The sequence below is a fragment of the Calliopsis andreniformis genome, chromosome 3, assembly GCF_051401765.1.
Source record: "Calliopsis andreniformis isolate RMS-2024a chromosome 3, iyCalAndr_principal, whole genome shotgun sequence".
NCBI classification, from domain to species: Eukaryota; Metazoa; Arthropoda; class Insecta; order Hymenoptera; family Andrenidae; genus Calliopsis; species Calliopsis andreniformis.
This window is the reverse complement of record NC_135064.1, coordinates 12,071,627-12,094,235: the sequence shown is the minus strand read 5'-3', so window position 1 is coordinate 12,094,235 and position 22,609 is coordinate 12,071,627. Positions and strand designations below refer to the sequence as shown.

Sequence of the window (22,609 nt, the reverse complement as noted above, 5' to 3'; positions counted from 1 at the left end):
AACTTTAATAAATTGTACAAATTATTTTTATTACTAAAATATGTATTGTTAAATAAATGATTGTACTATAGAGTTCATCATATTGTATCATAATGAACCACACTTTACGCGATCGATAAAACCACACATGTTTTTGACAGTTTCGTAGTGATAGTTTATTTATTAACTATTGAACAGTTTAATAATCTTTACACTGTTTTTATGTAAAATTATTGAAGATTCGTGATTAAATAGTTTTGCACATTCGTTTAGAATAAGTATTCATTATTTATGGTGATAAGTTGTATAGGATTTATAGGTTAAGTATGAATTCCTTAAAGTGACTGGATTTTCTTATAATAAATGAAAATGGATAGCATGGCCACTGCAGAATGTTTGACTCTTGATTTTGGACCTTTTGAAACTGTCCATCGTTGGCAGCGTATGCCAGAGTGTGATGAATTCGTTGGTGCCAGGTAATTGAGATCAATTTATTCTATTATTTAGATTATAAGTTTCTGTTTCTTCACATCACTTCAGATTATCCCTAATTTTATATAGTGTTATGTGTGTGTAAATGATCATTTTTTTTACAGCATTTTCTCTTCTAATAATCCTGCACCAGTGTTTTAGTTATATTTAGCATTTTCAAACTTCCTTAATTCTTTATGAATTTTTAGTTCAAAGACAACTTATTTGTAATTGTTAGTCAGAGATTGTAAATAAATTATAATGAACAACCTGCAGGATTTTTAATTATTACCAATACGATTCTTATATTAAGTCATGATAATTGTTAAAGATGTTTGATTATTCATTGTTATCCTTTCTTTATTCCTTCCTTCCCTGCATCCAATGTGATATTAAGAAGTGCTTTGTTTATGTATTCCAAATTTTATTGTAATTGTATTATACACAGGCGTAGCAAACACACTGTTGTAGCATACAAAGATGCAATATATGTTTTTGGCGGTGATAATGGTAAAAGAATGTTGAATGATTTGTTGCGATTCGATGTAAAAGAGAAATCCTGGGGACGTGCATTTGCAACAGGAGCACCTCCTGCTCCACGTTACCATCACTCTGCAGTTGTGCATGACTCTTCTATGTTTGTATTTGGTGGTTACACCGGTGACATACATTCCAATTCGAATCTCACCAATAAGAATGATTTGTTCGAGTATCGATTTCAAACTGGTCAATGGACAGAATGGAAATTCATTGGGAAGTATGTTCCACTTATATGATGTTTTCACTTTGCCATCAATAACTTATTCCTTTAGTTAACTTCAAACACAGAAAATAAATTTAAAACTTCTTTCTAGAACACCTGTAGCCAGATCTGCACATGGAGCTGCTGTGTATGACAACAAATTATGGATATTTGCTGGCTATGATGGCAATGCAAGATTGAATGATATGTGGACAATATCATTACTGGTAAGTTAATATGGAGTTAACTTACAATAAGATACAGGGTATGATTTAACATATAATTTTCTCTAGCCTGGAGAATCAAGAGTATGGGAAGAGATTGTTCAGTCAGGTGATTGTCCACCAACATGTTGTAATTTTCCTGTCGCAGTAGCTCGTGAATCTATGTTCGTATTCAGTGGTCAGAGTGGTGCTAAAATCACTAATAGTCTCTTTCAATTCCACTTTCGAGAGAAACGGTATGTATTGTGTAAAAATGAGAGAAAGTTTAGCGAAAGGAATGCGGGTGCAATTGACTGTAATATAATTTCCTCCCTATGATTCACCTTTTCTTGAATCGGTATGTTACTACACCATATGTATTTACGAGATTAGGGATTGATTACTAATTCGTAAATAGAAACATAGACAAGGCCACGCGAAGTTAGCGAAGTACCCCTCTTACTTCTCTGCTATTATGCTGAATTTCGTCTCATCTCTGTGCTGTACAAGACTATACTAATATCATATGAAATCTTATGATATTATGTCTTCAGGTGGACACGTATTTCAACGGAACATATACTTCGTGGTGCTCCACCACCACCAGCACGCCGATATGGCCACACTATGGTCAGTTTTGATAGACATCTTTATGTATTTGGTGGAGCTGCTGACTCCACCCTGCCTAATGATCTTCATTGCTATGATCTTGATACACAAACGTGGAATATCATATTGCCATCTGCCGATAGTCAGGTACAGACATTAAGTGCTTCATAAGATGTACAAAACTTTGGGTATTAATGTCCCTTTCATTTGTACATCTGAAGGTCCCATCTGGTCGTTTATTTCACGCAGCAGCAGTAATCGGGGAGGCGATGTTCATTTTCGGAGGTACAGTTGACAATAATGTGCGATCGGGGGAGACGTATCGATTTCAATTCTCATCTTATCCGAAGTGCACTTTACATGATGATTTTGGGAGACTCTTAAGTGGACGTCTCTTTTGTGACGTAGAATTTATAGTAGGGGATGCAGAAACCAAAATACCTGCTCATATAGCAATGGTATCAGCTCGTTCACAGTTTCTAAGGGCTTTGATTAGACAAGCCAGAGAGAAACGGGAGAAGCATCTCGAAGATGTGTTTGGAACTGTAGATGTACCGGTCAAGGACTTACCTTTATTAGAGGTGAGGCTAAAAGATGCAGTACCAGAGGCATTCGAAATGGTACTGAATTATATTTATACGGATCGCATCGATCCAACGAAAAGAAGTGATGATGGTTCGAGTAACCGTGTCGAAGATCCGCTGAGCAATCGAATTGTACTTCTTATGATGGACGTCTGTCGTTTGGCAGAACAATTCAATATGGTACGATTAGAACAACTGTGCGTTCATTATCTGAAAGCAACTATAAATCACGCAAATGTCTTGGAGGCATTGCACAATGCTACACATTTGCAACTTCATATCATAAAAGAATTTTGTTTAAGTTTTGTTGTGAAAGAAAGCAACTATAATCAAATTGTGATGAGTCAAGAATTTGAGAGTTTGGACCAACCTTTGATGGTAGAAATCATTAGAAGGAAATTGATGCCACCGACGAGAAGCTTCTCTAAACAAGATGATCCTGGCACAGGTGTGACATTTAGACAATTACTTATAAGGGGTACATTTCTTGCGGATACAACATTCCCTGCCCATAAGCCCAGTTTACTGTACTATCTATAATCTTAGTTCCTCCCTGTACTGTTCCTGACAATTCGACGATCTTCGTTTTTGTTTGTTAAGTCGAGAGCGAGTGAAAAACAAGTGTCTTCAATAGTAACATTAGAGACTCAGCGACTACTTGCCTTACTTTATCTTTTGCAAATCAATATTCTATCGCTTGAAAGACAAAAAAGGAAAACAAGATATTTATTCCTCATCACTGTGTAACTCTTGTTCTATCATTATGCGCGCTAACAAGACGAAGGGCATTAACCTCAGAGTTATGATTAGATCTAGCTGTAGGTCTACCAGTGGAGTTAAATCATGGAATTCTAGACAGAGAATACGGTATCTTATTTGGATTTATTGTTCACTGTAGGAACAACACTCGAGCAGGATATGGAGGCGTTTTTGAAGAGTGTTGGTCGAGAATTCTGTGATATAACCTTGATGTTAGATGGTGTGCCAATTCCTGCTCACAAAGCGATTCTTGCTGCACGATGTAGTTACTTTGAAGGCATGTTTCGTTCTTTTATGCCAGAAAACAACACAGTGAATGTAAGTAATTATTTCAATATATTGTAGTATAATACTGTAGTATAATACCATTTGTAGATACAAATAGGAGAAATGATTCCATCTTCCGAATCATTCGATTCCTTATTGAAGTACATCTACTACGCAGATGTTTCTATGCCACCAGAAGACTCTTTATATCTATTTACCGCGCCAGTCTTTTATGGCTTTACGAATAATCGATTGCAAGCTTTCTGTAAACAAAATCTCGAAATGAATGTCACCTTTGAAAATGTGATTCAAATCTTGGAAGCTGCAGATCGAATGCAGGCTGTGGATATGAAGAAATATGCACTGAATCTCATCGTGCATCATTTTACAAAAGTTAGTATTTTAAGACAATGCAACAGTTTTCAGTTTAAAGAGTTCTTTTTATTTTTACTTAAAATAGAATATTATGTTCTTACAGGTTGCAAGGCTTCCGAGATTGAAACAGTTGAGCCGAGAACTTTTGTTAGACATTTTGGAGGCCTTAGCCGATGAACGCAGTGAGGCGCGCACGTGTCAAGATATGACGAACGATTGCTGACGGACTTCCGCCTCGCATCGTTGTTTTTATAATTGGGACTTGCCTTCGCCCTCCAGCTTCCAAGTAAGTGTGCAGTACAGTATATTGACGACATTTAACATTTTCTATCTTTTGGGGCATGGGTACATGGTAGAAGAATGTTTGAAAGGTCTAAAACATTAAATGCGTATGTAAATCAGAGATTATACAACGTATTCTTAATCTTTAAGTACCTTATGACAATGTGTTAGATTTAAACAGTTTTTCATTGTTGAGGAATAGAAAAAGTGTGAATATTATGGGGCAATAAAGCACTGGTTGTGCTTTTTGTTAGATGCTATTTATATACCTAGTGTATTTGTTATTTATTATGAAATTGTAAAGGTATAAGTAAAATTGATATAAGAGGTAGATAGTTTAGAAGGTTTACTAATCTTTAAAATAAGTTTTATTTTAAATTAAATATTACGAACAATTTCTAACCTGTATTGTTATTAATAAAATGCCTTGTTGCGTCCGGCAAAACGATTAATTTCTCTTTCATCGTATTGATAATTACGATTTAAATTGTAACATATATTTAGTTGTACTGTTAAATAACCTATAGATACAAATATCTTATATTTCAGCACAAATATCTAATTTCTGTATGATTATTTAGATGAAAGAATTTAAGAAGAAATTCCTCTTTAAGAAAGAATTTATGTTGGATATTGAAGTAGACAGGTCTTTAATAAATTATTTACTATATTTTAACTTCAATCATAAATGATCGTACATACAAGTACAATCGATATTCTTAATAATAATTAACACTTCAAGCTTAACGCAAGCTGCGCAGATTTTGGGGATTGAAAGAAACTTTGCACGAGGAGCTCGTATAAAATCATTGCTCTTGTTTTCTCTCTACATATTGTTGTCTCTAGTTAGGTGACATTCAATGGCCCGATTCTTTAGTTCAGTCTCTTGAACAAAATATTGCGAAATCGAATTTGTACTTAAAGTAAACGTGTCTCTCCCGCCTCTCGATGCTTCTCCTATACTTCACATATGTAACTGTGTTCTGCCGAAGCTTGTTGTACGAGGGACTAGCGTAATTGTTTCTTCTTCTACGAAAAAGTGTGAATTTCCTAACTGATGTTCTTTTACACCTAACGATCATACCTGCTTTATCATTAAATCACGATTTCATTTTTTATTTTAAGTTAAAATTGTCCACTAGAGGCATCTTAACTTCAGCTATTATAGTCATCTAAACTTAAATCACGATAAATAGTCGTAATGTAATTACACTAGGTAGGCCTTTTTGTTCTGTTCGTCGCTTAGAATTCTAAATGAAGGATAACATTGAACGTGGCCATTTCGTGTGGCCACGCGATTAATTACAAAGTGAAATCTAGAAGTTACACGGCTAATCAAATAAGTTACAATGATACGGTCGTGGTACAAACTTCACGTTGATTTCGAATGGCCCCAATCTAGAACAGAATTGTATATAATAGCACGTGCATAGCATGGGATTTAATTTACGACTATTCGCTCCTTTTTCACTCACCGATTGTAAAATTGCTCGATTCACATTATAGGCACAGGGGGTACGAGACGTTCATCTACTCAAATTGAATCCTCTCCTATTGTCTCTGAGTCTGCATGAAAGTGTGTGCAGCACTTACATACAAACAACAGAAAAACATGACCTTGTTTCAAAACACGACGTATCACGTACACCCTCATTAAACGCACATGGTCCGTAGCAATTTACCTTTTCGGTAGGTTACTTTTATATGCCAACTCTAGTCATTTCTAGAACATATAATACAATCATATATTGTATATATCATAATCCAACTTCTTTCATGAGTACCATATAAATATTTCATAATTAGTTATTTTATGAACAGACTTCTTCCTCAGGTACAATAGATAGTAGCTTTGTTTCACCATAAAACATCTGCTGAGTTAGATGGTAAATTTTTAAATCAAGACATTCACCTTTTCCTCCGCAATGCTGCTCGTTGATGGCATTCTATGTGAAGGTTCTAGCCTCCTTCGTCTCTCTTCAATTGCTTCCGTGTCCAAGTTCATTGTAGGTGGTACTGTTTGCGTCATAGACGAACTTATGTGTCTTGTCTTAACGAGAGGTGGATTCCGCGACTGCGGGATCGCAAACGCTCTTCTGAGAGCCCCTCTCGGAGGTGACGGTGGCGGATAGGAGATACCTAATGATATACATTAGGTGAGCACGTCAACGTGTTGAATATTCTAGTATCTTTCCACTAGCGTGAAGCCGTGCAACTTCTAACAAATATGTGTTAATTATTTTTGACTATCTTTCAGTAAAATTTTCATTGAATTTCTTTTATAGACTACTCCTTTAGACTACTCCTAGTTAGTAGGTTGAGCGCAGCGACAAAAGGAGAATCGATCAGGTCTACTTTGTTTCTATTGGAAGCCTCCTCTAGTGTCTTTTTTATATTTTTAGTAGTGTACATTCTATATTTGAATCATACGTTGGTTGGCATGCCGAGAACAACTGGGTTTGCCGCAGCTCTCAACCAGCATAGTCACTTTGATAAACATGCACAGTGCCATTGCAGTCGGTGTATCACATCAAGCTTCTAAATATATCAGTAAAAGATGTAGTCCCGCGTGTGTAATTGCTACCTCGGTGCCCTGGTGAAAGCAAAGTGTCCTTGCTCTTTGTTATTTGGGGTACGATAAGAAGTGAGTTTGGGGGTGTCGGAGACACAGTTGAAGTTTGTGGCGAAGTAGCTAGGGTCAAGTTTGGCAGCGACTGGCCTAAGTTAGAGTACGCTGGCACTTGGACGCTCAGCGTGTTCGGTGTCGGTGACTTACTCAGCAGATATCGTCTATTATCAAATTTGTTAGGACTAAAATAACGGTCAAATGTTGATCAAAATGAAATTGAGAATTTCTTTGAAAACGTTCATCTATGTCAGCCTTTTACCTTATTTGCAAGGGTCTGTGGTTGTGTCCGGAATTTTCTCCACCCTCTTCAGACGACACGCTAGAAGCACGTGGTGGCTCATTGGTGTCTACGCTAACATTTCTGCTTGGGTTGTAGCTGGGCAGGAAACTGCTGCTTCCTGGAGAAACGCCTTCCATCTCTATGCTACCGCTGGAAATAATTCCAAGCAACTTAGCATAAAGAACTCTGACTAAAAAATGTAGACCACGTACGATGTTTTATACCTGTGGCTGTGAGCAAGACTGCTCACTCGCGACGCTCTGCTGCTTCCTCGAGGCGTTTTAACGATAGCGTCGCCTTCCTCTGCGTCGAAGTCGACGTCGCCTAAGAATGTACTAGGTTGTCGACTAACCGTGCCTAGGCTTATGGTACCACTAAGTGGTGGCACTTTCATGAGGGCAAACTGCTGCTGAGCTTTTCTTATGGATTCCATCCACGACTGAAACCGAATATAAAGTATTGAACATTGGATAGCTGCAGAATACTCTTGTGAATTGTGCAGGAGATGAAACATACCTTCGCCAATTTCGATTCGCCGGCACTGAGAACGAGAGCAGCTGATGCAGCCCCGTACTCGTTCAGATAAACCAATCCCAAGCTACTTGGTTCCTTCAACTCGTGTATACGGATGCGATCAATCACGTACGGTTGTCTTATAATCTTCAAACCACCTCCAACAGTTCCACTCAGCCCGCTGGATGAAGCTTTCTTGGTCGATGGTTTGCAGATCAATAACATGTCCGTCAATAGTAGTACGTGCACTTCCATCTGCGAAATTCAGTGATTAATATTTCATGTCACTGTACTATTCAGATATTACTATCGTTTTGTTACCTTGCTGCTAGCAGCGTCCCTCAATTTCAAGTCTCCTTCTCGAATAAGTATTCTTAAAGATTCTTTAGGGCAACCTGGCATGGGTACTGTGGTGATATCAAACGCGCTGTGAATTTTGATTAGTTTCTCCAGTTCTTCATCTCTAGACTCAACCACGTCATAGTTCTCTATACGGGATGCTGCACTAGCTAACCGTGCTGTCTCCTCGTTCCTCTTCAAAGCGGCGTTCACGGATGCAACAAAGTCGTCCACAGATTTGATCTGAAAAATTTATCATAATAAATTTTTTCTGTGCTTTTCAATGTGCTTAGATTCACAATTGGTGAAGGGATTCCTCTTACCATGTGTGTCAACTCCGCTCGTTGTTCTTCCTGTTCCGTGTTCTTGTGAACGGCTTTGAGGAGTAGCGAGTACTTGGTCAGTCTCTGCATAGGTTTCACCAATATGTCGAGTAGCTTCAATCGGTTGCAGTCCTTCTGGGTTTCACACCACTGATAAATAGACGAATAAGTTAGAACACTATGTAGTCACTCTGTAGTTAACTTTAGTCACTATACTCCTTATAGTTTGAACACAAACCTTCAACTTCTATTTAAAATTGAAAATTCTTTTTACTTTTAAGATATAAATTATTCATCTACTTACTACCAAATAGACCGTAAAAAGTTGATTATCATTGAGTCGATCCCTGCAATACTGCTGGCATCTGCTTTGCTCAGCACAGTATCGGGTGTAAGGCGCGAAAGTTTGTTCGAACGTTTCGAAACCTTGCAAAAGGTGACCAGGGTCGAGCATTTGTCCAGTGGTCCTCGATGTGTTCACCATCATCAGAACGTATTTGGTCCAGAAATAGCGATTGGCGGCATAGATTTCGGGTATGTTGCTAAATAGCTTAGTCCTGTCGACCTCGGTCAGGATATTCGAGGCCTGCAGGCTACAGAGGCACGCCATGAAGAGCTAGATTTTAACAAAAAAGATTTCAAGTACTCTGAACAGAATCGATGAAAGTAGTTTACTACAAATGTGAATAGAAAATTATATGTACTGCTCGTAGATAAATCTCAAGTACTCACATCTGTCACGACCTTCAGTGTCTTAATATAAGCTACTTCTGTTTGAGCTAATTCCCATAAAGCCGTCTGTTGTTGTTGTTGTTTCTCCGTAAGTTGGTCTGAATTATATACAATATTTCGCCAGTCTTCCTCTAGATTGTACAAGGCTGCGACAAAGCAAATTTCAAACACTTTATTACATTTCTTTTTCGTAATTTAATATTCCTCTTTTGTAAATTTCAGCTGGGAACGCCTCAAGACTATGAACCAGTATCAGCGACGACGTCGCAAAATCGCAACGCGTAAACTCCTAAGCAAAGACTACAAAATATTTCAATAAATAAGGCCTTAATTGTTCCTAGACAATTTCGTGTACATTTAAGTGTTTTATAATATACAGTAATTTATTGAATATTAAATTAATTTATTATATAAAATTTAACAGTGTTCTGATTAATTTATATTTTTATAAAGAATATTTGTAAAAAAAACGGTGATTGCGAGTGTTTGGAGATATTTGATTTAATAAGTGGTCAACGAAAGTGAATGCGTGTCAAATACCAACCATCTTCGTTAAGAGTGAGTTCATAGGGCAGTTGAAGGTCTGTCAGCTTCGGTACACCGTGCTTATTGTACTCGTCTAGTTGAGCAGTGAGGAGATCCAATTTATTGCCTTTGGTATTCGTAAAGAAACCACTCCAACGCTGTTTGCTAGCCTTGAGTCCCGCAGCCCCAGCAGAACCCCGGCTAGAAGTAAGCGTTGTGCTGCCACTAACTTCAGAGTCGACGCTTGAATCTTCTGTCGAGACGCTGAAGAAGCGACTGCTGCGGCTTCGATAACTCTACGAATGAAAAGCTCAATAAACCACCTTTGTCCGTTGAGGCTTCAAAGGAATCTCGATGGAGATTTACGATAAGCAACGAGTGCACTAATTGTAAGAAGGACTTAAGGCAATGAGATTGAAAGGGAGATAAAAGTGCGCAAACTATTCCTATAAAAATCACTCAGTTCTCTAGATGACTATCCATTTGAATGCTGACTGTATCCAAGTAGCTTAATTTTGATGATCGAAAAGAATCAGTAATTCCTGCGTGACACAAGTTGTTGCCGGAATTTTACAGTGAGGGATCACATAATCTAAATAATGTGAAGATCATTGAAGTTAAGTCTACAATAGTAATTGGATTTGTCTGTCAATTAATTGTACGAGATTTTTTGAACAAGATTTGTATCATATGACATGTATGTACATTGATTCAGCTTCGTATATTAAAGATTCAAAAACTGTAATTTTTATCACTGTTAGATGAAAAGATGTTTCTATAAAATAAAAAATAACCAACCACGAAGTTTAGTCATCGAAAATCAAAAACTATAGTTCCGTTAGTTAAGTTCAGAGTAGACTGCCGCCTAAAGATTTGTAACATGTTATAATTTTGAAAGAAATAAATTGTGCATAAATAAATAAATGTATTATAAAGTATACTATATTTATTTTTTAGAAGAATAATAGAAATTCATGAATATATCTTTCATAAAAAAATTCATCTTTCTATTTTATGTTTACGTAACATTTTTTTGTTAAGCTACACGAAACTCAAAAAAATTGATTAAGTAATCATAAAAACTAAATTATACAGTCAAATTACAAAACAGAACTCTGTAAACTAGTCGTTCTACCTAAGAAGTATTTTTAACATAAGTCTAATCTTCACTCGTACTCGTGTAATATCACTCCAATATACAAGTATAATATTTCTACTAAAGTAATTGTATAGATAGGAAAAAGCTTCTTTCCTTTGAATAAAGAAAATACTCCAATCTTTGAAACGACACTATACTTAGCAGTGTAATTACCAGCACAACGTTTAATGTGAGAACTATCTCCAGAATGTATAACAATAGTGAATCCTAGTATAGCAGATTGGCATATCGCTGAAATAGCACTTGGTTGAAAATTGATGATGGAATCACGTTTAACGTTCTCTTCGCTGGCAAGTCATTAGAACCCGGATGCCAGTGTAATAGGAGGATTACTATCGACCATTCCATGTGGCATTGTTAGCACCTGATGGATCGTTACGCAATTTGTCTTCGACTGTTGGGTCAAGGTTCACGAAAGGCCGTATGTCGTCGTATTGTGAGTGGTTATTAAAGCCTAGTAGCTGGCTCTCTCGCGAGACCGAGTTGGTCAGAGATTAGGAGAGGATGACGGTCGCGATGTGTGCCAGCTCGCCGATGCACAATGAGCTGCGGGAGGGCGAGCCGATATCAAGCTTTCCGGAAAATGTGTTCCAGAGAGATTACAGTCGAACAGTCAGCGCACAATTCGTTTAAGTTGTTTTCAATGATATCGAGGCGCATCTGTGCTAATTAAAATGCTGGCAGGCTGTAGCAATTGAAGCGAAAGAGGAAGAGATGATATGCGACAAGAGAGCGAAAATAAGTAACAGAAGAAATGAGCTTTTCGAGATATACTACTTGTCGATAAAACGACGGTAGAGTGGTTTTAAAGATTATAACTTAGCCCTTAGACTACCAATAAATAAATGGATATATATCACGAAGCAGGAAATGTATACAATTGGGATTTGGAGCGACTTAAAACTTTTTCTTTGTTATCCTTATTAGTTTTTTTACGTACTCTGTGCTTTTTACTTTTTACTGTTTGATTATATTTTTACAATTGGTGCAACTTCAATTTTACTGTAGATACTTGTTCAGCTACTATGTTTAGCTAATTCTATTTTTAATGTGCTATGTCCTCTTTTTCTTTTAAAATAAATTATTTTGTGTCATGTTGTAACTTTGTTTTTTGACTGTACTACTAGTGGATATATTGCACCTCTGCGAAACAACTAGTAGTAGACATAAATATTCAGGTTTTTCTTAATCCTCAAGTGCATGGTTTGGGTCTGAGGGATTCATGAGAATTATCATTTTTTATTTCTTTTGTTAAATATTTAATAAATATGTGTTGTATAAGTAAACACAGTTCCTAATGAAACTATATTTATTAGTAAAATATAGACAGAATCGTGGTTTCTGAAACCCTACTCGTGCAATAGCAGGAATACTTTTCACCCGTGGACTGGAGGATTACTTGCGTGGAATATCTTCTAAGTAATGTCAATTTTTTAACATGTTTTTCAATGCTGTAAGTAACTAATTTTGCAAACAGGAATTTTTTTTCACTCTACTTAAGAATTTCATGTTTTTCATTCGTAACAATTTTCTCACAGGATCGCGATATATCTCGCTCTTTCTGAGTCTTACAAACATTACTTAAGAAAAAACTTGTAGCAGTAGTCCTACCTAATATACATATAATGAAAAGAAGTTTATGTTCTAAAACTAAAAAAATGGTAGTTTAAGGGCTAATCCACTGTTATGTCAATCCTTGCTTCGATATAATGCATAATGCTAAGCAGTTGTTAACATCACTGAATCGTGTTTCACGGGTTACAGTCATCTGTATAACAGTAGAGCTTTTCATCCTGCTCAGCCAAAGCAAAAGGATTAAAACACATTCAAGCATTTACGTTTATTAATCATGAACTTACCCCACTCGTTTTCCTCAGTGATGCACTTTGGTTGGCCCTCTGATTCGTTAATTTCGAGTTTGCTTTCTCACCGTCTTTGACTGAAACAGTAAAAGCTATCTTGTGATACGTTTTGGAAAAGAGAGAAGAAGAAACGAATATCCGACGTATCGAGAAGGGAAACGCAGCCACTTTTCGTGCTCTTTCTGTCGCTTCCCATATAAACTCTCATTTATTATAAATGTAACGGAGAACATCGAACGAAATCGACGGATACATTTCACTGCAACTACGGAACATTTTGAAAAATTCTCACGAAGTACGACAGCTGGCACTGAACTGGATAGCAACCGTTGTTATTGATATTTGTGACTGACGAAACAAATCCAGAATTTGAAAGTCTGAACACGAACTGTAATATTCCACTCGCGTTTAAGCACCCTATAACCGATCTGCTTTTTTCACACAAACAAAGCAGAGAACGTTTTAAATGTAACACGAAGGGCGGTTATTATGGCCCATAACCACCTAAAATGTCCTTGCTAAATTATTACGCGTGCTTTTATTCACGCAATAAACGATTTACGTCACGAGCACCACGTTTCGCTCGAATGGAGATTAAACCCTTTCAAGCCCTTCCACATTTATAATTAAACATTTGAATATGTTTTGAAGTTCCACAATTTTCCATATGCTAGTTCGAAAAAAGACTACGACGTATTTAGCGGCATATTTTTTTTATTAGAACGTGAATGGGTCCTTTTGAAAAGTGGAAATATGATCTGAGGCAGCCGTAACGTGATATTTTGCTTGCGACTTCTACGAATGTTGAAACGTTACGATGGCATGGCTGCAGAGTGTCTATTGAAGCTATTTCGTTCGAGAAACTGGAGGAAGTTACGATTGCGTAGTTATTCTTGAATGACTTTCGATACGGGATACAAGTACCTCTTTCGCGGTAGTTTCGATTATATCCAACGTTAAGTGCAGTTACATTACGTTTAGATAGCGAGGAAAAATTGGAGAAGTGATTCTGAAGGTGAGAACAAAATAAAAATCGAGGATAAGAAAATTACGATAGAATTTTTGTTTGTCAACCCTGCGGGTTAATGTATATCTGGCATAATGCAATATCGATTCTAATTAACAAACGAAGGCTCAAATGAAGTTTCTTATTCTTAATTTTCTTCTGATCTTTGGACCTAAAATCACTTCTTAAATTCTGCTTTGTCTGTAGTTTGAACACTCTAGAATCTAAAACATGTCAAGACCGTATTCAGTATGATATTCTGAAAAATTACTTAAAAAATTTAATCAGCTGAGTGCCTTACGAACGAATGAATCTAAAGAATTTATTTGAATAACTTTAGAAAATAAATAAATATAAAGTGACCTGAAACTCGTTTATAATAATTACTGTGTTAAGAACAAATTTTTGCTGCTTGACCGTCTTTTGTAGTGATAGGTCGTAATTAAAGAAACCGTTAAAAAATACGTCCTTACACGACGACAGAGAAATTGCTTACTTTCCAAACATTTAATAACCTCCTTGAATGTATGCCACGAAGGTAAGTTGGTTTTTCCAAGCCTGAAGTAAAAGGGCGCATGGTAACGAATCACTATGAGATTGTGTTGATGTAAACCGCTTGTAGTTTGTGCTCAATTTCCCAAGGGCACGACTCGAATTAATGAACACTGAGAATTATACCCTTTCGCGGTTCTTCGCGTTTCACGCGCATGCGATCCTTTTTCCATTCAGTTGCGCTTTACTGTACGCTGTCCATGGTATCTGTGCAACGTTTTGCGTGGGTTTTCGATGAAGATCGAGGCCGATTTCGAAATCGACGTCACACGTCAGACCGTGTACAGAAAGCTGATATAAATAATGTCTGTTATCTATGAATTCTCTGTAAGGACGCTGCAAAAACGAGGATTAAAATAACCATCCTGTTAATAAATAATGGAAGCTTTCACACGTTAGGATTAAAAACTTGGTAAAAACTGATTCCCGTGAGAGCTCTGTTTAGACTCTTTGTAGTCGAACAATTCTGTAATGTTGCACAGATTGTCTGGAAATGTAGATTTTATGGACAATGAAATATTCAATTGTAGGGATTTAAATGCTACTAAAAGAGATTAGAGGCTCAAGCGATACAACTGCGAGATTTAAGTAGTATATTTCGGTTATGGCCAGCCACGATCATAACGTGAATTCGTGGTTATTGCAAAGTTTACTGACTCGATGGAGCACGTATTTTATGCGAATCGCGTACATTTAAATAACCTGAATCGTGTTAATGATCCTACTGTGCAAATTATGGGTGATTGCTTAGCAATGGTAGTTTGAGAGCTATTTTAGTTGTTTAAAGTGGGACTGCTCCTGTGGTATTAGTATTTGCTATAGTAAGCTACATCATGTTTGGTAGCTATTAGAAGTCCACAGAAGGTAAACAGGCATCGTTGAATGGGAATTGTTTTAGTACAAACCGAAAACTACAAATGATGTTGCCTTGAACTTTAAGTACTATGAACTCGTGGTTCGCCACAGATGGGATAGTATATTTGAAGATTATCTATGTCAAGTGGCGTATGCTTTTACTAGTGATGATTTGTTGACGTGGTACAACGTATATTTATTCATATATCTATTACATAAAAAACTTTCATATTTTCAGTTGATGAAATGGAACCTAAATAAAAATTTGTTTCATCTTCTTTGTTTTATTTTATATTATATGAATTCTGTAACTGTTTATATATTTCAAATTTACATAAATGCATACAAACCCACAGTTTGTTCATAATAAATACCTCAAAGAATGTCAAAAATGCTATACTGTCAATTTTAATAGCATGCATCTTCTTGTATAGTGCAGCAAAATTTGGTTTCATTTTATAATACTATAAATGCATAAATATTTATTTAAAGAATTGAATAAAAAATTTTTTTATTATAGAATAGTAGTTCTGATTAATTTTAAATGATTTTGTCAGAATCTAGAAAAGGAAATCAAAATTTGAATGAAATTTGAATTGAATGAAAACTGAATAAATTTGTATGGTACATTTGTATGTAGATTCTATCATTCATGATTCTTTGAACAATTTATTAAATAATTTATTCTTTTAAAAATTCATCAAAAGTCATGCGTCCAATTAATTAAGTATTTTTAATATAGTATTCAATTAAAATTTGATTGAAATCGATTTAGTGATTTACTTAAAAAACAGGTCACGAAATTCGACCATTTTCTATACGAATAGAGCTTGGTCGTGGATTCCCTTAAAAACTAAAGATCAAAGGCAAATAAGTTTGTGTTTCGTTTAAACTACATATATTAAGTCTAGATTAAATTTTAATTACTTTTCAACATTTAAGAAACTAAAGTAAATTCAATCTAAAGCTTCCAAAATCAAATTACATACTTCACACAAATTATACTCCTAAAAATTATAAAGTCACAACCCTAGATTTACTTCTATATGTTTTAAGTAGTACAGCCCGATTCTATTCAGCCGTAGTGACACCTCAGGGTCGATCAAAGTTACGCCCTTTCAGGCAATCCGTTTATCACTCTAACTATCAATGTATACATTTATCATTCCCATATGATTAGGCGGAATCGCTCGTGGCTGTTATTATCGGTGTACTTATTACTCGCAGTAGTATTGATCAAAATGTGTCGGACGCGAGGCCACACGTTCTCTTTAATATCCTATACAGTTCAATTTCCTTTCCCTGGCGTTAATCTCTAACCAAACCAACAGAGTTCTACGTTTCTATTCCGCCAAGCTGTTATAATTACTCGAAACGATATATTCGTGTCGATATGGGGTGGTTCATTTAAGCCGAGCTTCGTTTGGATCATTTAACTTATCAATTCCACAGTCGGCGCGTTATTGCGTGCACTATGGCAGTCGGTCGGTCGTCGATTACGGCCGTGTTGCTTTAAACGACCGCCACCGATCGTATCTACTATCAGTTTTGCATGAATTACAGGTAGTTTGTGCTGTTTTCGCGTGATTGTGTAGGCGGTGCTCTCCTGGATAAATGTTAGCTTTAAGTTAAGTTTCGAAGGTTGTGTGTAGTGCGGGCACGCAGCTGTGAAGGCGAGAATGCAAATGTTTCTGAAGTTAACGAGCGAAGTTTTACTGTAACGAGCAACTTTCGTTTTAATTTTGGGAGTGTTGTGCATTCTTTCGTTTTTGCGGCTGTTATTCAGCTTCGTATAGATTGTAAGGTCTACGATGTGGAAGGGAAGACAAACTTTCTTAACCTTTAATTCCTGATAGATTTCGATCAACCATTAGGGTACCAAAATGGAATCACTCAAGGATTCCAATACTTTCCATTCAACACGAGTTATTTGAAATTTTCAAGTTTCCAAATTCCCAAATCTTTAAACTTTCAAAAATTTAAATTACAAATTTCCAATTTCTCAAATTTTGAACTTTCAAATTTTCAAATTACTTAAAATACAAGTTTTCATTTTCTCAAATTGTTTCATTAGTGACTTGTCAAACTTTCAAATATTCGAAGTTTTCAGATTTTCATATTTTAAAAGTAAATCTTCAAGTTAGTATAATCGAGGTTAAAGTATGTACATAAAGTGATGATAATATTATGTACCAAATCCTAAAACAAATTATGAAATGAGATAGAACATGTATCACAAACGCTTATTAAAAAGTATCTCATAGTTAAGTAACAAGAACAATTTGTGAATAAGAAATTATAGTAAAAATAAGAAACGTATCGCTGCAAGAATGTTTCAGTGGTAAAGGGTTAACCCGTTTTTCGAGAAAATATTTCATGATTTGACTATCTGTGTGACTAGTTCATGTCAATGGTGTCGTAATCGTAGTTAACTTCTACAAGCAGGCAAAACGGTTGAAATTATTAATGTAATCACCTGTTATTCGCAGGTGCTTTCCACCAAGGCTGGAAGTATCCGTCGTTAGAATTGGTAACGGTGCCGAGAAACCGTCGTATACTTCGATGCGTGACAGGTCGATACCTCGTCTTTCACAGGCGGTGTTCAATGCCTCCCTATAATAAACCATAGAAGCATTTCCATTACTTTTACAGCGTACAAACTTTCGTGCCTTAATATACTTCATTTCTAAAAACATCCTCAATTTATAATGTCACTCGAAACTCGAAAGTGTATTATCGTAGAATAATTCGATACCATAAATAGTTTACATCGGTAGCTATGCCGTTATTGAAAACCGAAGAAGCAAGAAAAATGTGATTACAAAGGATACTACGACGGCGGAATTTCCTTCTGGAACTATTGTTCATTCAATATTTAAATAATTTCCATCAATTTGGAGGTCACTACTCATGAACAAGCGTTTCAGGAAATTCACATTAATTTTCCATGAATATGAGACGTTTCATAACTGAATAGTCAACCGATCACCTAAATTATTGAGCGACACTACTGCAGACAAGCACACGTTCACCGTCCGCTATCAGGGATATTCGAAACAGTTAATGCACCGTAATTGTACACCATAATTTAGACATCAATACTCGAACGAAGTTTTCTCTTCATAACTAAGTGATGTACAATAGGCCACGTGGAAGGGACAAATAACTTTTCACGAATTCATTAACGAGGCGCACTGTCTTATCTCTACTCGATACATGAGATTATAACGCTCGTAAAATACAGCTAACTTTGATAAGATTACAGTGGGAGGCTCCCAGAAGCCTACAGCATTGCTCATTATTTACCAGCAAGTATTAAAGGTCGGTCACAACTCCTGAAGAGTATGTTCGAGTATGTTCCCAAGACTGCCAGCGAATTCACGCTTTTCATATCCCCTGCGGCGGAATTCCGCAGAATTACCGTCCGCTGTCTCTATTTACGAGCACGTAAATCGTTCGAAATTTCATTTGCTCGTGTCACGTGTCGTCGGCGACATTTTGAAGAGACGTGAACCGCTGGCGCTCGTTGCGAGAACCGTTTAAGTGGATAGCAATGAGGCGGGAATTGAATGGGGCGATTTAAGGCGGCGCGAAGAAACGTGTAATTTGAGAAACTTACGCCAAGCAAGTTCCCTTTGACGCTGGAATAAATTCGTCCCGGTCCAGGCTACCAGACTCGTCGGACAGGTCGAAGCTGACGCTGAAGTACTCGCTGCTGGATACCTGGAAATTTTTGTATTTAGAATGAGCAAAGTTACGGTGTTTCTTGGCTAACTGTGCTGCTCAAGTAGGACTTTGTTACTAAACGATGAATATAAAATTGGTATGGTACTATGTGAATTATAGTAAATTGTAGTGACTCTATTTAGATTTATTGAAAAAAGTTCAATTTTAATATAAGGGTAGAATATTCAATTGACTAGTGTGTAGCAACGATTGACTAGCTTCAGTGCAATTGATAGACAAATTTTTATCCAGATCTCTTTTTTCATTAGCAATTACGAAAAAAGCTGTATGAGCAAGTTTTATTGAAATTAATATTTTCGCTTTATCAGATTTCAATATAACCTTATGTAAATTTTGGTAACGTTCTTCAACATAGTTTTCCTGTTTCAGAGATAAAAAGTAGATGAGAATTATTTTTTTCGATTCTGCCATGTGTCAAAGTAATAAAATACGTCAACTTATGTTAATAATGTGAACGAAGTGGACTTCTGCATTTAGCTAAGAACTCCCATAAGCCGTGGATTATTCGAAAGTTAAGTGAGGAATATTGTTCGAGGCTGTTAACTCTGCCTGTGTAGTCGGTTTAAAAATATAGAAGAATATTAATGCTATTTGTATTGTTAATTTAACCATTTTACTGTAAGCAGGCTTTGTTCAATTAATTCGATTAGTTACAGTAGCGATGTATCTGTGGTAGTAACGCATGGTATATTTTGAACGATTCTACTGTTACATTTAGAACATCAGTAGTAGCAGATTTGTGTTCGAATTAGAATCAGGCACAAATGTTTAATCAGACAAGTGGACATGGAAGGGCGTAACCGAGCAAATAAACCTATGTGCGTTCGACCAAGTAGAAACATCAGCGTATGATCAGACAAGTAGATATCTCGATGTATGGTTTGATAAAGAGATACATCACGATGCTGCCAGAGAAATAAATAAATCAATTTGTGATCAAACGATTACGTGAAATTGTATATAGTCCAACAAAAAAGCATAAAAGTTTGTTTTAATTAAAGAGTCGAACTGGGATGGCGGGTTGAAAAACGAGGCGATTTTTTATTCATGTATATACCATCTAAAAGACATTACATTGCAAAAACACTAAATTTACGAAAACAATTTTTATTTCAAATCAAGCAAACCTGAGAAAGAAGTCTACTATTTACAGAACATACTAAATTTAAAAAATTAATTTCAGTAAATATTTAAAAAGTAAATAAACGAATTCTTATTTTTACTAACGACTGTATGAATTCATTATTAAATTTAATAAGAAGTTAAAATCCCTATTTTTTATTGTAAGTAATTCAGTGATGAGATACCTTTTCTACTAGCTGACCAGATATTTTTCTAGCCGCGCCGTAGAAGCTTAATATACGACTTTAGGTAATATATAATCCTTTGAAAACATTACATATTTGTCTGTGAAAAAAGTTCCAAAAAATTCTCTCCCTTTTCAACTCATCACTCTGATGTAACCCTTTAATACGGATGAGCTGTTATACGAGCACAAAACTACCGAGTACTTCTGCAAACGGGGCTCCACATTCGTTACCTGCTACAGCTAATAAAATACGAAAGAAACTTTATTTATGAACTGGCTACGTCGTGCATGGAAAATGGATCACGCAGTCAGGACGCACTTTTGAGTATTACTCGGTTTTACAGTTCCCCTTCCCTTTATAGCCGCTCGTATTTTTTTCCATTTCCGTCAACCAATATTTCCCCTTTCTTCCTCTAATAAAATTGTTTCCTTAAAATTCCCGTCGAGACGTTACTGCAAACGCCGCTACTCCTCTGTGTATTTCTTTTCAGTTTAATTTGCCTTCTTTTCGCTTTACTTTTAAATTGCTCGAAATGATCGTGCTTTTTATTATTCAGTGTTTGCTGTGGAGAGACCAATGCTAATGTAAAACGATCTCCACTTGCCAGTGGAATCTTGTATTGCGGGGTAGATACAATGAGGCCGCAAGTAACTGGCCAAGTAGAACAGACTCACGCATAAACAGACAAGTAATAGAATGTCTGTACATAGAGTTAGCTCGCAAATAACATCACTTCTACTGCTAATTTGTGGGTGGGCTATTTGATGGTGGTGCATAAGAATTTGGACAGTTTCACATTAGTACAATATATAAAAGTAGAACCAAGTAGAAATCTGTGATACAGTTTGGCTACAAACCTCGTCTCAGACAATTATACAAGGTTTATAAATACTGATGAGAGAAACATTTGATAGCAGTTGGTATAAATAAAAAAATAGATATATTTCGTGAATTTCCAACAACATAAAGATGTCCAAATACTTATGCATGATAATGTATATTGTATAATGATGAACAAAGTAGCATTTTAGCACAATTACTTGAAACCCTTCTTTCGGATCTTAACATTACCCACATAAAATAGTTCAAGAAAAAACACAAGTTTTTCTTCAATTAAATGTTCTTTCTGCTGTCTCTTAACGAATAAGTCTACGAAGCTATGGAAAGCATTTTTTTAATCGCGAATGGTTTTCGTTTTTTTCTCCTAACGAGAAGAACGTGATAGAACTTAATCAAGCTCGGCTAGGATTCGTTCGATCTCGCTCTTAATTAATAATCCGATTCAGAGAGAGGAATCCTTGCAGGGCAGGGATTTTAATTGTCGTTTATCGAATTGTGCCTGGGTCAATGGACTTCGCACGCTGTCGGAGAATTCGGCCACGAGAGACACCGTATCCTCGGACACGTTCGAAACTTAAATCCACCAAATCGATAATCGCGGGCCGACAGCCAGTCGTTTGCATGATATCGATTTGGCGAGGATTGGGAGACGTTTCACTGATCCCACAAGGGACCCCTAACGCGATTCGGCCTCGCCCATAAAAATGAATACACGTCCGTGATGGAACTACAAATGCACCTGTTATTTTCAATCAAAATTTCACTCAAACCTCTATGGCCAATAGCTCGGTCGATGGAACGAGTATATGAAGTACTTGAAGGAGTGATAATACAGCCAATTATCGAGAACTGTCAGTAGATGGGATCTAACTGTCCGTTGCTTTCCCGCAATCGGTCATAAACTGGCTATTTTCCCATTTATCGCGTTTCCTGTAGGAAGTTTCGATTAGATCGATGAACCTTTTTCGCTTGTTCGAAGTCAAAATGATAATTACATACCACGTCCTCAAGTAACAAAACGAAAACGTACAATTTCTGAAAATAGTGAAACGAAAATTTCTATTTCTATAAATAGTATCTTAATCATTGCATTATGAAATATAAATATACCATTAATTTAACTTTCGAAAGGTTCACATATTGTATAAATTATTTTGAAGCGAGATTAAAGATCTCTGACATACAATATTGACAGCGCGAATTTCTTTTTGTGAAATTTCGCTGGAAATGTCAAGACGAATGACGTGATCAAAGTAGCGACTAGAAGTAGCGACTCAAATGTTTCAATTGTCACTGATCTAATCGACTTTTTCAATAGTACTCTTTCTGTTAGCTATCACAAATGAACAGTGACGACGGCGTTTGCATAATGTCTCGACCTTTCATTCCCTCCAGTGACAGCCCGAGGTACTTTCTTTGATGAGATTTGCGATATTTAATAATAGAGGAATGAAAGGACCATCTGTGCTCTTGACTGGAGAGGACTGTCTAATTGTGTTTTCAATTTCGAATCAGGACGAGAAGAACATGATTCACTGGGGGTACTGAGAATTTTTCCGGAACTACTTACTTTATATTTGCTCTGAAATTGCTTTGCATGTTTCAATTTACAGTTGGGTCGATTTCGTATATTAGAATTGTTAGACGCATTTTCAGCCGACTGCTG

At 36.3% G+C, this 22,609-nt stretch overlaps 2 protein-coding genes across 8 annotated transcripts in view; one reads left to right on the top strand and one right to left on the bottom strand.

Annotated features, from left to right (window-relative positions):
• The first annotated feature begins 139 nt into the window (after positions 1-139).
• Lztr1 (Leucine zipper like transcription regulator 1) lies at positions 140-10,550 on the top strand. Of its 6 annotated transcripts, XM_076375829.1 has the most exons (10): positions 140-455; positions 899-1,207; positions 1,305-1,419; positions 1,486-1,652; positions 1,950-2,151; positions 2,226-3,036; positions 3,487-3,665; positions 3,723-4,007; positions 4,093-4,275; positions 9,310-10,550. In XM_076375829.1, the coding sequence occupies exons 1-9, from the start codon at positions 343-345 to the stop codon at positions 4,210-4,212; spliced, it is 2,301 nt and encodes a 766-aa protein (XP_076231944.1). In that variant the 5' UTR covers positions 140-342; the 3' UTR covers positions 4,213-4,275; positions 9,310-10,550. The 6 variants fall into 6 exon arrangements, with proteins under 6 accessions (XP_076231944.1, XP_076231942.1, XP_076231946.1 ...); XM_076375827.1 differs by having other exon boundaries at positions 3,723-4,275; XM_076375831.1 differs by lacking the exon at positions 9,310-10,550 and having other exon boundaries at positions 3,793-4,007; positions 4,093-4,793.
• LOC143177706 (pleckstrin homology domain-containing family G member 5) overlaps positions 4,921-22,609 on the bottom strand; it is a 65,347-nt gene continuing 47,658 nt past the window's right edge. The window contains exons 4-18 of one of the 2 annotated variants that reach the window (XM_076375825.1): positions 18,666-18,769; positions 17,523-17,659; positions 12,631-12,710; positions 9,632-9,908; positions 9,088-9,233; positions 8,660-8,971; positions 8,356-8,505; positions 8,015-8,275; positions 7,697-7,948; positions 7,405-7,619; positions 7,160-7,330; positions 6,856-7,082; positions 6,184-6,410; positions 5,747-5,994; positions 4,921-5,669 (exon numbers count right to left, since the gene is read on the bottom strand). In XM_076375825.1, the coding sequence (XP_076231940.1) occupies positions 5,989-5,994; positions 6,184-6,410; positions 6,856-7,082; positions 7,160-7,330; positions 7,405-7,619; positions 7,697-7,948; positions 8,015-8,275; positions 8,356-8,505; positions 8,660-8,971; positions 9,088-9,233; positions 9,632-9,908; positions 12,631-12,710; positions 17,523-17,659; positions 18,666-18,769 (2,565 nt within the window). In that variant the 3' untranslated portion in view covers positions 4,921-5,669; positions 5,747-5,988. The remainder of the gene's footprint in view (positions 5,670-5,746; positions 5,995-6,183; positions 6,411-6,855; positions 7,083-7,159; positions 7,331-7,404; positions 7,620-7,696; positions 7,949-8,014; positions 8,276-8,355; positions 8,506-8,659; positions 8,972-9,087; positions 9,234-9,631; positions 9,909-12,630; positions 12,711-17,522; positions 17,660-18,665; positions 18,770-22,609) is intronic. The other variant, XM_076375826.1, reaches the window with a different exon arrangement.